This window comes from Dendronephthya gigantea, unplaced genomic scaffold, assembly GCF_004324835.1.
Source record: "Dendronephthya gigantea isolate DGI-Jeju-01 unplaced genomic scaffold, DenGig_1.0 000005F, whole genome shotgun sequence".
In the NCBI taxonomy this organism is placed as follows: domain Eukaryota; kingdom Metazoa; phylum Cnidaria; class Anthozoa; order Malacalcyonacea; family Nephtheidae; genus Dendronephthya; species Dendronephthya gigantea.
The window spans coordinates 782,890-797,317 of NW_021163015.1; the positions used below are offsets into that span (position 1 = coordinate 782,890).

General features: G+C 39.7%; 2 protein-coding genes across 2 annotated transcripts; both read left to right on the forward strand.

Moving 5' to 3' along the window:
* Positions 1 to 326: 326 nt before the first annotated feature.
* Positions 327 to 5,287, forward strand: LOC114516325 (metabotropic glutamate receptor 8-like). Its single transcript, XM_028535764.1, has 3 exons — positions 327 to 785; positions 2,394 to 3,333; positions 3,496 to 5,287. Exons 1-3 carry the CDS (start codon positions 686 to 688, stop codon positions 5,051 to 5,053), a joined length of 2,598 nt encoding a protein of 865 aa, XP_028391565.1. The 5' UTR covers positions 327 to 685; the 3' UTR covers positions 5,054 to 5,287.
* A 1,714-nt stretch (positions 5,288 to 7,001) lies between these two features.
* LOC114515881 (metabotropic glutamate receptor 4-like) lies at positions 7,002 to 12,818 on the forward strand. Its single transcript, XM_028535201.1, has 3 exons — positions 7,002 to 7,197; positions 9,535 to 10,474; positions 11,064 to 12,818. Exons 1-3 carry the CDS (start codon positions 7,098 to 7,100, stop codon positions 12,622 to 12,624), a joined length of 2,601 nt encoding a protein of 866 aa, XP_028391002.1. The 5' UTR covers positions 7,002 to 7,097; the 3' UTR covers positions 12,625 to 12,818.
* Positions 12,819 to 14,428: the final 1,610 nt, after the last annotated feature.

Genomic DNA, 14,428 nt, shown 5'->3' on the forward strand with positions numbered 1-14,428 from the left:
TTCTGTTCAGCTCGTATTGCTCGTTTTGCAAGCATCATGCAGCGTACATTGATGTGTTTGAAATTCGGATTCCAAACACGAACGGAAATCGATCCTTGAAGTTTCAAGGACGACTTAATATTCCGGGAGGAAAGAACCAGAGCACGTCGAGGGGGGCCTGAACCTTGAAAACAAGGATGATGTGAAAACCATTGTGTAAGATATTTAACATTGCTTTAAACTTTGCGAGATTGATTTATACATATCAAACTACATTGCATGACTTCAATGTGTAAAGTGGCGTCATGGCTGGAATTCGATCCTGCCTCTAGTCCCAGTCTTATGCGCGATCTGATCGACTAGACCGCTAGACATAGATAAATATTTCACACAAGTATTTTCTTTTGCTGTAAATACTGTGATTATCGCTTTTAATATTGTTTGTTTAACAATTGCTCTGTTCAAATAACCAATGTAATTCTGCTCTCTTGCAGTTCTTGTGAGAGTACAAGAGTTCGCTCTCCCTCCCCCCCCCTCTACGTCACTATCGAAAGTAATGACTTTACTGAAAATTTTGAATTCATTACACTAAGGCGGAACTGTGCAAACATTTCATATTCGCAATCAAAACAAAGACAACCAGTTATTTTAGCAGCCGAAAGGAGAACACCGCAAAACCGCAGTGCAGAACGAGCATCGGGGAAACATGATGATTTCACATTCAACGAGGCAAATATCTGCGAGTTTTGAATGCATCATCTTAATAATACTCAATGTTGTTGGAACACTGACTACAAGTGAAAACGGTATGTTTGCATTTTATTACATATTTAACCTATAGTTTTTCACTTATAGTGGTTGGGTGCACTAGTAACGACAGTTTGGTATCATTTTAAACATAACAAATGCTTTCTACGTTGTAAATAAAGCTAGTTGAACCAGGAAGTGAAAGAGATCAAGTTGATCTAAAGTTGCTTTAATCTTTCGTGAGAACAATTTTTACTGTTTGACCTGCAAGTTTAGTGTCATTCACTATAACTCAACTATTCAAGAATTCATTTTTGCGTTTCAAACAAAATCTATTCGCAAAATACAATATTGTTTTATTATTATTACGATTGAACTTAATCATATGCATTCGCAGTTTAATTGTAAGTTTCAACATGCGTGACTGAACAATAAATGGATCGATTAATGATGGCAAAAAAAAATCACCAGAAATTTAATGCCATTTACATTCTTCATAAATGCATCACGATGCCCGCTAAACAATCGCGTTGTAGACACACAACGGGTATATTTTCGATGTTATTCTGTCGGAGGTCACGAAAAAGCCACTCTCGAACAGAGAAACGGAAAAAGTAGGCGAAGTTCGAAGTTCTTTAGGAAATCGAAAGGAATTAAAAGTAGATCGAGGCTATTCTCACTGTCCAATGATATATAAGTATGCGTGAATTCAAGCCGAGTTACTTATTAGAAGCCTTAACATGTAGGACGGCAACACGCGACGACAACGCGACTGAAATACTCCTTTAAATCAATGTTATGGCAAAGTGGTTGTTGTATGTTATCAATTGTACCGATTTAGTGAGATATAAAACGTTGAAAACATCGTGTTTATGTTTAGGGACAATTCGATAGAGCTTAATTCGAGGTAGCGCTCGCTGGGTCCTGAAATGCAACGGTTCTACACAAGACGTAAAAAACGACGTTTCGCCGTTGTAAACAGAACAAAGACGACGTCTAAAACCCGCCACAGGCCTTCAATTATTCATAAACCATTGTATTGATAGCCGTCGTCGTCGTGTTCCCGCCCTAGATGCTTAAGGTCCAAGATGCATAATGCAGGCTTTTGAGAGTTGATGAGAGTTCAGTTATCAAGAAGGCTCTCATAATACACTAGACGACAATCACCAGTCCTCTGACGAGATATATGTTAGCAGCCCTGTCTCAAGATCTTTTTCACCCTTCGCAATGACCAGTTCAGGCAGTTCGAAGCTCTTATGATTTATTTCTCTTAGCCTTGAACAGAACTCTATCCATGTTTTCTTTTCATACTGATTATCTGTTACCCTTTATATATCTTGATCATTCACATTTTATTTTGTACAAAGTTTATGAAAAGCCTTTACAAAAGAGTTACGGGACGACAGTTAAATTGCTGACGTTCTCATTATTAAAATACAAACCAAACGAGTCTTCACTCGCTTATTTTTTGCGCATGCGCATAAACTGACAAAACGGTCGAGCGTCGACCGTCCACCGTCCATGACATAGAATGGAATTTGAACAATTAAGGATTCCACAAAGTTCAGTCACCATACCCAGGTGTAATTCCTAATCTCCAAGCGGAATTAGTACCCTCAAAGGCATTACGTAAAGCAGGACCTTTCTTAATCCCTTATCCTTTACAGGTGCCATCGAAGTGCCGGGTGACATCATAATAGGTGGTCTGTTTCCACTTCACAAGAAAAGTACCGAAAACGAAAATGCCTGCGGAAATTTCAGCGAGGTTCCGGGATATCAGTACATGTCGGCGATGCTGTTCGCGATCGAGGAAGTGAATAATGACCCAGATATTTTACAAAATATAACCCTTGGAGCTCGGATATTAGACACGTGCCAAAGCAAAACCGTTGCAAATGACGCAGCAAAGCAATTCATAAAAGTTACTCTGGATCGCGAGAGTGATCGCCAACTTGCTGGGGTTATAGGAGCTCTGAGTAGCGGGGTTTCCGAGACGGTCGCAAACTTTCTACGAGTTTTTCAAATACCACAGATAAGCTACGCTTCCACGAGCATAACCCTAAGTAATAAAGACATCTACAGCTATTTCCTAAGGGTCGTTGCCCCGGACACGTTTCAAGCCCAAGCGATGGTTGACATCATAAAGAAGTTCGGTTGGAACTACGTCGCGACTGTTAATTCTCCAGGAACGTATGGGACAAAAGGCATGGAAGAATTCTGGAAGGTTGCTGAAAGAAATGGCATCTGTATTGACATAAAAGAACGTTTCACTAGTTCATTTCCTACAGTAGCTGACTACGAGGACACGATTAAGAGGGTATTCAAAAGAGCTGAGAAAAGTAAGGTGTCGGTAATCGTGGTTTTTGGCACACAGACTGTAACACGACGTTTGCTAGAGGCTGCGCTGAAGTTCTCCTCACGTGCACCACGACATTTCACGTGGATAGGAAGCGACGGCTGGAGCAACCGACCCGACGTCGTTAAAACTGCAGAAGAGGCCGCCCTCGGAGCTTTGACAATCACGGTCAGAACAGGAACAGTCCCGCAGAAGTTTAAAGATCGGTTTTCTAGTTACAATTTGACAAATTATCCACTGAAGAACAAAAGGTTTGTTGTGCATGCGCAGTAATAAATACATTAACTAGAAGGAGTTTCGGGTTTATCTACCTGAATGTGCATGAAATCTGCTTAAAAGTATAGCGACAAAAAAGTATCATATAATAAACGAAGGCAAAAAGTTTAACAATACTCAAAATAATCAATTTTTAGATACTTTTACGAATTCTGGGAGAATCGATTCCAGTGCAAGTTGACAGGACACAGCGGATCGTGGTCTCGGTTGTACGACAGAAATTGCTATGGCAACGAGTCGCTGAAAAATGTCGCCATCGACTACAGTCCAGTAAGGGTCGCCATCAATGCAGTGAAAGCTTACGCCTTCGCCTTGGACAGCCTGCAAAAAGAACTCTGCCCTAATCAGACGGGAGTTTGCCCGAATATGGCAAGGTTTGACCGCACAAGGCTTTTGGGACATCTTAAGAATGTAACATTTTGGGATCCGTTGGTGAACACAACTGTGAAGTTTGACAAGAATTACGAGGTCTGTGGCATGTACGACATCACGAATTTCAGAAAACAAGATGGCGTTGGAAAATACGTGCGCGTGGGGGCCTGGGACGGGGAGATAGTCGACGGTCAAATCATTTCAAAGTTCGTACTAAAAAAAAATATAATGTGGCTGAAGGGGGAGAGTAAAAAACCTGCTTCGTACTGCTCCGAAAACTGCCTTTCTGATCAACCTAAATTGCCAAGACACACATTTGACTTCAAGTGTTGTTGGAAGTGCGAGACGTGCAGTAAATTACAGATCGTCGTGAACAATAGTTGTAAGGATGGTCCAGAAGGTTGGGTACCAAACTCCAACAAAACCGGCTGGGTAAAGCGGAAACAGATCTATCAAAATTTGAGTGATGAATGGTCCATAGCAATGATATCCCTCTCCGTTATTGCACTGTTGCTAACATTGGGTGTTATCATAATGTATATCGTGCACAAAGATAATCGTTTGCTGAAAGCGACCGGAAGAGAACTTTGCTTTGTCATGCTGGCTGGAATCGCAATGTGTTTCCTAGTACCCGTTCTGTTTATCGCGAAGCCAGCAGATTCTGTTTGCTACACACGTAACGTGTTCACTGGCCTAGCACTCGCCATGTGTTACGCGCCGTTATTCATGAAAGTCAACAGAATATATCGCATTTTCACGAGCGGGAAATCAAAGATCGCGCGCCCGGCATTGGTGACGCCCGGTATGCAAATTTTGATCACTTTTGGTCTTGTCACGGTGCAGCTGCTGTTCACGGCGTTGTGGATGACGGCCAAACCAGTGAAGGCTGAAGAGATCTACTATAGCGATAGCAGCGAGCTTGTGTTGGAGTGCACTGATGATGCGTTCGGCTTCGCCGGAAACTTATCTTTCGTGATGATCCTAATGCTCCTGTGTACGGTTTATGCCTTCAAGACCAGAGATTTTCCAGAGAATTTCAATGAATCCAAGTACATCGGCGTTACGATGTACGTGACATGCGCAGTGTGGGTGATCTTCTTTCCATTCCTTTTCAACACGAGTCACCGCGACATTCACGCGACTCTGATTTCGGGGGTCTACGTCATCGTTGGTTTGGTGACGTTGTTTGGTCTCTTTGGCCAGAAGGTTTATGTCGTGTTTCGAGGTCAGGATTTGCGCAATGAAGATCGCGCGATGTCGACACGGTCTGGGCATAAAAACGCGCCCAATCAATCAGAAAACAGTAAGACATCGAATGCATAGGAAACCGAATTCTATCTGTATAACTGGAATTGTTCACTGAACTATGTTTGCATAACTAGAGTTGTTACTCTACATATATAATTAACAGTATTAGATTAAGGATTAAAGTTAAGAATCTCAGATTAAGGATCTTAAGATGCACAAATTTGAAATAGCTTTTCTAGGGGTTGTTAGTATAGTTTTAAAGTAAAATGCTTTCTGTTTTTTGAGATATCATACTTAATAAACATTCATGCAACGTAGAAATAATAAAATATGCTTTGAGTGACACAATTTTGAAATCAGTAATCTACAAGTTCCCCGATCCACATGTCCGGGTAAAAAATTGTTATTCAAAAATAAACATTCAGACAACGTAGATTTATTAGACAGCGATGAAGTACACTTCTTCCAAATACAATCAAACCAAATCACATGTCTGGGATAAAAAATAAACTGACTGTTGCTGGCCATCACAAACAGCAAACACGAAGCACAATCAAATTTAAAACGTTCAATAAGTGGATTTGCTCATTTATACAGTTTTCCAATGGTGAATATTCTAAATTCTCCATGTTTTAAAAAGATTAAGTTCTGGTACACTTTGATTATCGATTTGGAAATTTTTAACAAAATATCAGCGACAGAAAGAAATTCGTACTAAGCTTTTCAAAAATCTTTTCTTGCAAAATAAATAACGTGTATTATTGTCATTTACATGTAAGGTTGTCATAAAAAATAGCACGTGGGAAGACTCTAAAGTTTTGACATTTCACAGAGAGCTTTTCCAGAGCTTTTATTACTGTCCAGCGCTGCCTAAAGGCCCTGGGTACGAGAATATGACGTGACTTTTCCGTTTATAAGAGAGGACGATGTTCGACAATTATTGGACCAATTACGATAGTTACAATAACCACAAATATAGAGTGACAGGCACAAACGAACTTTCCGAACTTTCGACAGCCAATCAGACATATGACGCTGTTGGGAAAACATCGTAGAAACAAGTTTAAACAAGCTAGGAACTAGGAAGTATAGTGATTCAAACTGTAAACAAAGTTTTGGTTTACATTACGGACTGTATCCTACTTTTACACATTCCTTGTGTGCATATGACGTCATTATCTGTCAAAAGACACCGTCTTGATTGATTTTACGACGTTTTCTGTAATTCTGTTGCTTTTAAGTAAACAAATCGTGTTGGTTGAACTATGAAACGGGTTTTATGACGTTTACGAAGTTTAGAGTTTTGTCGAGAGTCGAGGCTTTGAAGTGATGCTCGAAAGAAAGGTCGAGGGTCGAAATATTGTATTTTCGTATAAATATTATTGCTAATAGCATAATATTCACTTCAAATCGTCATCCTGTATCAGCGTACATTGATTGGAGTTTCTACGTGCGTGAAATTCGGATTGCAAACACGACTGCGGAAATCGACCCTTAGGACGTTTCAAGCACCTCTTAATATTCCGGGAGGGAAGAAACCAGAGCACGTCCAGGGGGGGCTAGACCTTGAAAACAAGAGTGGTGTAAAAATTCTTTAATTAATTAAATATACTTGATGTAAGGTATTTAACATTGCTTTAAGCTTTGTGAGATTGATCAGTTATACATCTCAAACTACATTGCATGACTTCAATGTTTAAAGTGGTCTCATTGCGGGAATTCTATCCTGCCTCTAGTCCCAGTCTTATGCGCGCTCTGATCGACTAGACCGCTAGACATGGATAAATATTTCACAGAAGTATTTTCCTTTCGCTGTAAGGACTGTGATTATCGCTTTTATTGTTGTTTGCTTAACGATTGCCTGTTCAAATAAGCAGAGTAATTCTGCTCTCTTGCAGTTCTTGTGAAAGTACAAGAGTTCGCTTGTATCCGCTCTCCCCCCCCCCCCTTCACGTCACTAACGAAAGTAATGACTTTACTGAAAATTTTGAATTCATTACACTAAGGCGGAACTGTGCAAACATTTCATATTCGCAATCAAAACAAAGTCAACCAGTTATTTTAGCAGCCGAAAGGAGAACACCGCAAAACCGCAGTGCAGAACGAGCATCGGGGAAACATGATGATTTCACATTCAACAAGGCAAATATCTGCGAGTTTTGAATGCATCATCTTAATAATACTCAATGTTGTTGGAATACTGACTACAAGTGAAAACGGTATGTTTGCATTTCATTATATATTTACCTCACAATTCCTCTCACGGATAATCGATATTTTCCGCAATTATAATGGTTGGGTGCACCAGTAACGACATTTTGTTATTATTTTAAACATAAAAATTGCATTCTACGTTGTAAATAAAGCTAGTTGAACCAGGAAGTAAAAGAGATCAAGTTGAGCTAAAGCTGCTTTAACCTTTCGCGAGAACAATTTTTACCGTCTGACCTGCAAGTTTAGTGTCATTCGCTAAAACTCAACTCTTTTACATTTGATTTTCTCGTTTCAAGCAAAATCTATTCAAAAAATGCAATATTCTATTATTACCAAATTACCGAGCTTAATCATACGCGTTCGTAATTTAAGTTTCAATGTGCGTCACCGAGCAATATATATCGATTAATGGAAAAAAATGTCAACAGAAATTAATGCCATGTATTTATATTGTATTGTATTTACAAATGTATTACGGTACACGACAAACAATCGCATTATAGACACACACAGATATTTTCTATTATATTCCGTCGGCGGTCTTCAAAAAGCCAATCTCGAACAGAGGAACGGAAAAAAGTCGGCGAAGTTCTTTAGGAAATCGGAATTAAAAGTAGAGGCTATTCTGACTGTACGTGTGAATTGTATGTACGATGTGAAGCCGAGTTACTTCTTATATTTATTGTAATGCAGGCTTGTGTGAGAGTTGATGAGAGTTTAATTATTATCAAGAAGGCTTTCATAAAACCCTAGAGGACAATCGACGGTTCTCAGACGAGATATATGCATATAATATAGGCCTGTTTCAAGATTTTTTACCCATCGCAACGTTCATACCAGTTCAGGCAGTTCGAAGCCCTTTGCGGGGGCTTTAATCCGACAAAAATACTTTCGTTTTTATTTTAATTCAATGAAAGCACGGTCTCCGAGCAAGTTGTGAGTAGGTTTTTGCGGCAGGAAAGAGCCCTCAAACATCAAATTTTTTCCACGCGAACTCACGATACAAAGCAATAAATAATTGCGTTTACTTCGTAGAAACGGCAAAAATTGTTTGCCATAAGCCGGATTTACACAGTGTGCGCTTGCTGATTGGTCGCAAAGATTGCTTCTGAAATACCATTTTTCCCGCCAAGATATCCAGCTGATCTGAGATCATAACGTCATGAGGCGTCTTGACAAAACTGAGTTACCATACGCCTGGTGTTATTTGTCCTTATTCTTCTAACTAATAGTATAAAGAGCGAAAAATTTAAATTCTAATTTAAAGTTGGAAAAATACAAACGTTTTAAGCCGTAAATATAATAAAATTACTGGATATTTTCGATTGTCGAAGTCATATGCAATGACGGAAATGATAATTCAGTTTTGTCGAAGATCTGGCTTCTGATTGGTTGATTTTTATTACCAGATCAGCTGGATAATATGACAAGGGTAGGGGAATAGGCTGAACAATACATTTCTGTTTAAACCAATAGCATAGCTTCGTTCTTCAAAAAGCATAGAAAAACATTATCCACTTATACGAAAGCTTCCGAGCACTGCGAAATGACAACACAAACCCATTTAAGGTGGCTCCCTAGAGTTTTGTAAAAATTCTAGATAGTAGGTTTGTTGTGGCGAATTAAGCACTAATATTGCAGACTAAAGATCAAAAATACTTTTGATTGTGTTGTGGAGTACGTTAGAGATGAGAAACTGTTGACGGATTAACTATGAAGGCCGTTGCTATGGAAACAATGAGGTTTCAACATGGCCGCTAATTATAATTTAATTGCAATTATTTCGTGAATCCTTCGGTGAATTTTTTTTTATTTTTCGCCGAATGCTTTGCAGGTCATTTAGTAAACGACCGGACAATTTTAAAAGAAAGTTATCGATAGGATTTTTTTTAATTGCGTAAAACCATATTTTCCCCCTTTAATTTTTTTTGTATCGATAACTTTTTCTTAAAATTGTCCTTTCAATTACTAACCATCTGGAAAAAGGTTCAGTGGAAAAAGAAGACATTTCACCGAAGGGTTTGTGAAATAATCGTAATTTAATGATAATTGGTGGCCATATTGAAACGTCATTGTTCCCATGGCAACAGCTTCTATAATTGGCCAATCAATATTTTCTTATTTCGAACATGGTAATCAATACGTTAAGGCTAATTTTAATCTATAGTTTACAATGTTGGTGCCTAATTCTGCATCATCAAACCACTTATAAAATTCTCAAAACCTTAGGCAAGACCTTAGGGAGCCACCTTAATGTAATTAATACAATTTAGCCGGAGTTCTTTGTCTTCTCTCAATACATAAGTAATGCAGGACCTTTATAAATCCCTTACTCTTTACAGGTGCCATAGAAATTCCCGGTGACATCATAATAGGTGGTCAGTTTCCACTTCACAAGAAAAGTACCGAAAACGAAAATGTCTGCGGAAATTTCAGCGAAGTTCCGGGATATCAGTACATGTCAGCGATGCTGTTCGCGATCGAGGAAGTAAATAATAATCCAGATATTTTACAAAACATCACCCTTGGAGCTCAGATATACGACACGTGTCAAAGCAAAACCATTGCAAATGATGCGGCGAAGCAATTCATAAAAGCAACCTTGAAACGCCAGAGTGTTGGACAACTTGCTGGGGTTATAGGAGCTCTGAGTAGCGGGGTTTCCGAGACGGTTGCTAATTTTCTACGAGTTTTTGAAATACCACAGATAAGCTACTCTTCCACGAGCATAACTCTAAGCAATAAAGACGTCTACAGCTATTTCCTAAGGGTCGTTGCCCCCGACACGTTCCAAGCCCAAGCGATGGTTGACATCATAAAGAAATTCGGTTGGAACTACGTCGCAACTGTTAATTCTGCTGGAACGTATGGGACAAAAGGCATGGAAGAATTCTGGAAGGCTGCTGAAAGAAATGGCATCTGTATTGACATAAAAGAAAGCTTCACTAGTGCATTTCCTACAATAGCTGATTACGAGGACACGATTAAGAGGGTATTCGAGAGAGCCAAGCAAAGCAACGTGTCTGTAATCGTGGTTTTTGGCACACAGACTGTGATACGACGTTTGTTAGAGGCTGCGCTGAAGCTCTCCTCACGTGCACCACGACATTTCACGTGGATAGGAAGCGACGGCTGGAGTAATCGACCCGACGTCGTTGAAACTGCAGAAGAGGCCGCCCTCGGAGCTTTGACCATCATGATGAGAACTGGAACAGTCCCGCAGAAGTTTAAAGATCATTTTTCCTCTTTCAACTTGACAAATTATCCACTGAAGAACAAAAGGTTTGTTGTGCATGCGCAGTAGGAAATACATAAGCCAGGAGTTGCGGGTTTATCTACCTGAATCTGCGCCCACTGTGTATGAAATCTGCTCAAACATACATCGACAAACAATATAATGTAATGAACTACGTCTGCATTTATACGGTATTACATATCACGATGCAAAAAGTTTAACAATACTACAGAGCATACAGAGGTTTGACCTTGCATTAATTATGCGTTCCTAGCGGCCATGTTGTTAGCCAGTGCGCTAAAGAGAGGCCCTATCCCCCCGAACATTATAAATAGCCATCGCTATATAAATAAACAGATCGCTCCCACTTCTATACTCTTCTAAAGGATAAGAACTAACAAAATCTGGTTTTGAGAAAAAAATTGAGCAACGTTTTTGTCAAAAATACGATTTCTCCAGATAGTTCTGTCTTGACTGTTCATATTCCATACATGTGTTCAAACCGCCGCCATATGCATGCTTTCCCGGGGGGAGAAGGCCTCTCTTGAGCGCACTGGCTAAGCCAGGGATACGCAAAATTAACGGCAGTCAAACCTCTGTATGCTCTGTGACAATACCTAAAATGATCAATTTTAGGTACTTTTACGAATTTTGGGAGAATCGATTCCAGTGCAAGTTGCCCGAACACAAAGGATCGTGGTCTCGGGTATACGACAGAAATTGCTATGGCAACGAGTCGCTCAAAAATGTCGCCATCGACTACAGTCCAGTAAGAGTCGTCATCAATGCTGTCAAAGTTTACGCCCTCGCCTTGGACAGCCTGCAAAAAGAGCTCTGCCCTAATCAGAAGGGAGTTTGCCCCAATATGGCAAGGTTTGACCGCACAAGGCTTTTGGAACATCTTAAGAATGTAACATTTTGGGATCCGTTGGCGAACACAACTGTGAAATTTGACAAGAATTACGAGGTCAGTGGCATGTACGACATCACGAATTTCAGAAAACAAGATGGCGTTGGAAAATACGTGCGCGTGGGGACCTGGGACGGGGAGATAGTCGACGGTCAAATCGTTTCAAAGTTCGTACTTGAACGAAATATATCGTGGCTAAAGGGGGAGAGCAGTCCACCTGCTTCGTACTGCTCTGAGAACTGCTTTTCTGATCAAACTAAAATGGCAAGACACACATTTGACTTCAAATGCTGTTGGAAGTGCAAAACTTGCAGTCAATTACAGATCGTCGTGAACAACAGTTGTAAGGATGGTCCAGAAGGATGGGTACCAAACTCCGACAGAACCGGCTGGGTGAAACGAGAACTGGTCTTTCAAAATTTGAGTGATGACTGGTCCATAACAATGATATTCTTCTCTGTCGTTGCACTGTTGCTAACATTGGGTGTTATCATAATGTATATCGTGCACAAAGATAATCGTTTGCTGAAAGCCACCGGAAGAGAACTTTGCTTTGTCATGCTGGCTGGAATCGCCATGTGTTTCCTAGTACCTTTTCTGTTTATTGCGAAGCCAGCAGATTCTGTTTGTTACACACGTAACGTGTTCACTGGCCTAGCACTCGCCATGTGTTATGCGCCATTATTCATGAAAGTCAACAGAATATATCGCATTTTCACGAGCGGGAAATCAAAGATCGCGCGCCCGGCATTGGTGACGCCCGGTATGCAAATTTTGATCACTTCCGGCCTTGTCACGGTGCAGCTGCTGTTCACGACGTTGTGGATGACGGCCAAACCAGTGAAGGCTCAAGAGATCTACTATAGCGATAGCAACGAGCTCGTGTTGGAGTGCACTGCTGATTCGTTCGGCTTCGCCGGAAACTTATCTTACGTGATGATCCTAATGCTCCTGTGTACGGTTTATGCCTTCAAGACCAGAAAGTTTCCAAAGAATTTCAACGAATCCAAGTACATCGGCGTTACGATGTACGTGACATGCGCAGTGTGGGTGACCTTCTTTCCATTCTATCTCAACGCTGGTCACCGCAATATTCACGCGGTTTTGGTTTCGGGGGTTTACGTCATCATTGGTTTGGCGACACTGTTTGGTCTCTTTGGCAAAAAGGTTTATGTCGTTTATCGAGTTCACCATATTCGCGATGAAGATCTTGTGATGACGACACGGTCTGGGCATAAAAGCGCGCTCAATCAACCAGAAAACAGTAAGACATCGACAGGAAACTGAATTCTAAATGTATAACGAGAGTTATTCACAGAACTATGTTTGCATAACTACAGTAGAATTATGAACTGAACTCTGCATAACACATAATTAATTTTTTTTTCAGATTAAGGGTTTTATGGATGGATGGGCTATTTGAAATAACTTTTCTAGAGATATTTTTGTACGGTTTTGAGCGATCATACTTAATAAACTAATACAACGTAGAAATATTAATAAAGTTCTGAGTGACACTTTATTCAATCAACAAGCTTCCCAACACACATGTCCGGGATCAAAAATTTACTTTGATGAATGATGGGCAAAAATAAACATTCAGACAACGTAGGTTTATTAGACAGCGCTGAATGACACTTCGTCGATATGAGATAAAAAATAAACACTGTTGCTGGCCCTTAAAAACAACAATCGAAAGTTCTGGTGCATTTTACAAACACGAAACACAACCAAATTTGAAACGCACTTCAATAAAAATGTTCATTTCGTGGATTTGCTCATTTATACAGTTTGTTAGAGGTGAATTTGCTAAATTCTCCATGATTTGCTAAGTCTTAAAAAGATAAAGTTCTGGGGCCGGTTGTATGAAAGCCGGATAGCGCTATCCACCGGATAGTGGTTTTTTCAATCGCTTCAAAATCGCCCGTTATTTATTGCTACAACTTTGATTAAATCTTAGTATTCCTAAATCGAAGATCCTCTTTAATAATTGTTGCTTCCAAGCTGAAATTTTATCGCTTTTCGAGAATTTTTAGAACGGTTGAAAAAATCACTATCCGGCTTTCATACAACCGGCCCCTGGTACACTTTGATTATCGCCTTGCATGGAAATAGAAATTTTGTATAAAAGATCAGCAAAAGACATTCGTGCTGAACCTTTCAAAAATCGTCATTTTGACAATTTTAACTTCGCACGTAAAAAAAATTGACATTTAACTGAGGGATTTTTCAGAGCTTTTTATTTCTGTCAAGCGCTGCCTAAAGGTCCTGGGTACGCTGGAAACTTTATTGGGTTCGGCAGGTGGGTTCGAGTTTGAACGCACCTGCTCTTAACCAATAGGAACACAGCTTTTACAATAGGCATGGGATAGTCACATTAACCCCAAATAGAGAGTGGCAAGCACTTTTCGAACTCTGAACAGCCAATCAGAAATATGAAGACGTTGAAAAACATCGTATGACGTCAAATAAATGTTGAGCACTCATGACTGAGATGAATGATCATAACTCATAATTACTGTTACAAGTCGTAATCAACTTTTGAATAGGTTCAGTAAAAACATGACGACTTCACAATCAACGAGGCGAATATCTGCCAGTTCCCAATGCATCATCTTACTAATAATCAATCTTGGAATACGATATACACTGACTTTGAGTAAGAACGGTAAGTTTCCGTTTCATTAGATATTTTTTTCTAATTTTTCTTAGGGATAATTTATGTCCTTAGATTGGTTGAGTTCAGCAGCCACATTTGTAGTCATTTTAAACATAACAAATGCTACGTTGTTGAAAAAGCTAGTTGAGCCAGGAAGCTCAAGGGATCAAATTAAGTATGAATTGAGCTAGTTATGGTTTAAACTTAAGTTTAAGGCGAGAATATTCAAAACTATCTGTTTAGTGTCATTAACCAAAACTCAACTCTCCAACAATTCAATTCTAGTTCTAAGAAAAATCTATTCGAAATTCATTTATTACAATCGTAATAGAATTGTTTAACACGAGTAAAAATTCGCATAACCAACCATAAATGATTCAATTTAATGATCGCAAGTGTAAATGCACGTTTGTAAAAAACGCGTGGTCAAGC

Coding starts and splice junctions, on each gene's coding strand:
- LOC114515881 (XM_028535201.1), top strand. CDS start 7,098: ATGATGATTTCACATTCAACAAGGCAAATATCTGCGAGTTTTGAATGC. Junction 7,198..9,534: donor ACTGACTACAAGTGAAAACG/GTATGTTTGCAT, acceptor TACTCTTTACAG/GTGCCATAGAAATTCCCGGT. Junction 10,475..11,063: donor TATCCACTGAAGAACAAAAG/GTTTGTTGTGCA, acceptor GATCAATTTTAG/GTACTTTTACGAATTTTGGG.
- LOC114516325 (XM_028535764.1), top strand. CDS start 686: ATGATGATTTCACATTCAACGAGGCAAATATCTGCGAGTTTTGAATGC. Junction 786..2,393: donor ACTGACTACAAGTGAAAACG/GTATGTTTGCAT, acceptor TATCCTTTACAG/GTGCCATCGAAGTGCCGGGT. Junction 3,334..3,495: donor TATCCACTGAAGAACAAAAG/GTTTGTTGTGCA, acceptor ATCAATTTTTAG/ATACTTTTACGAATTCTGGG.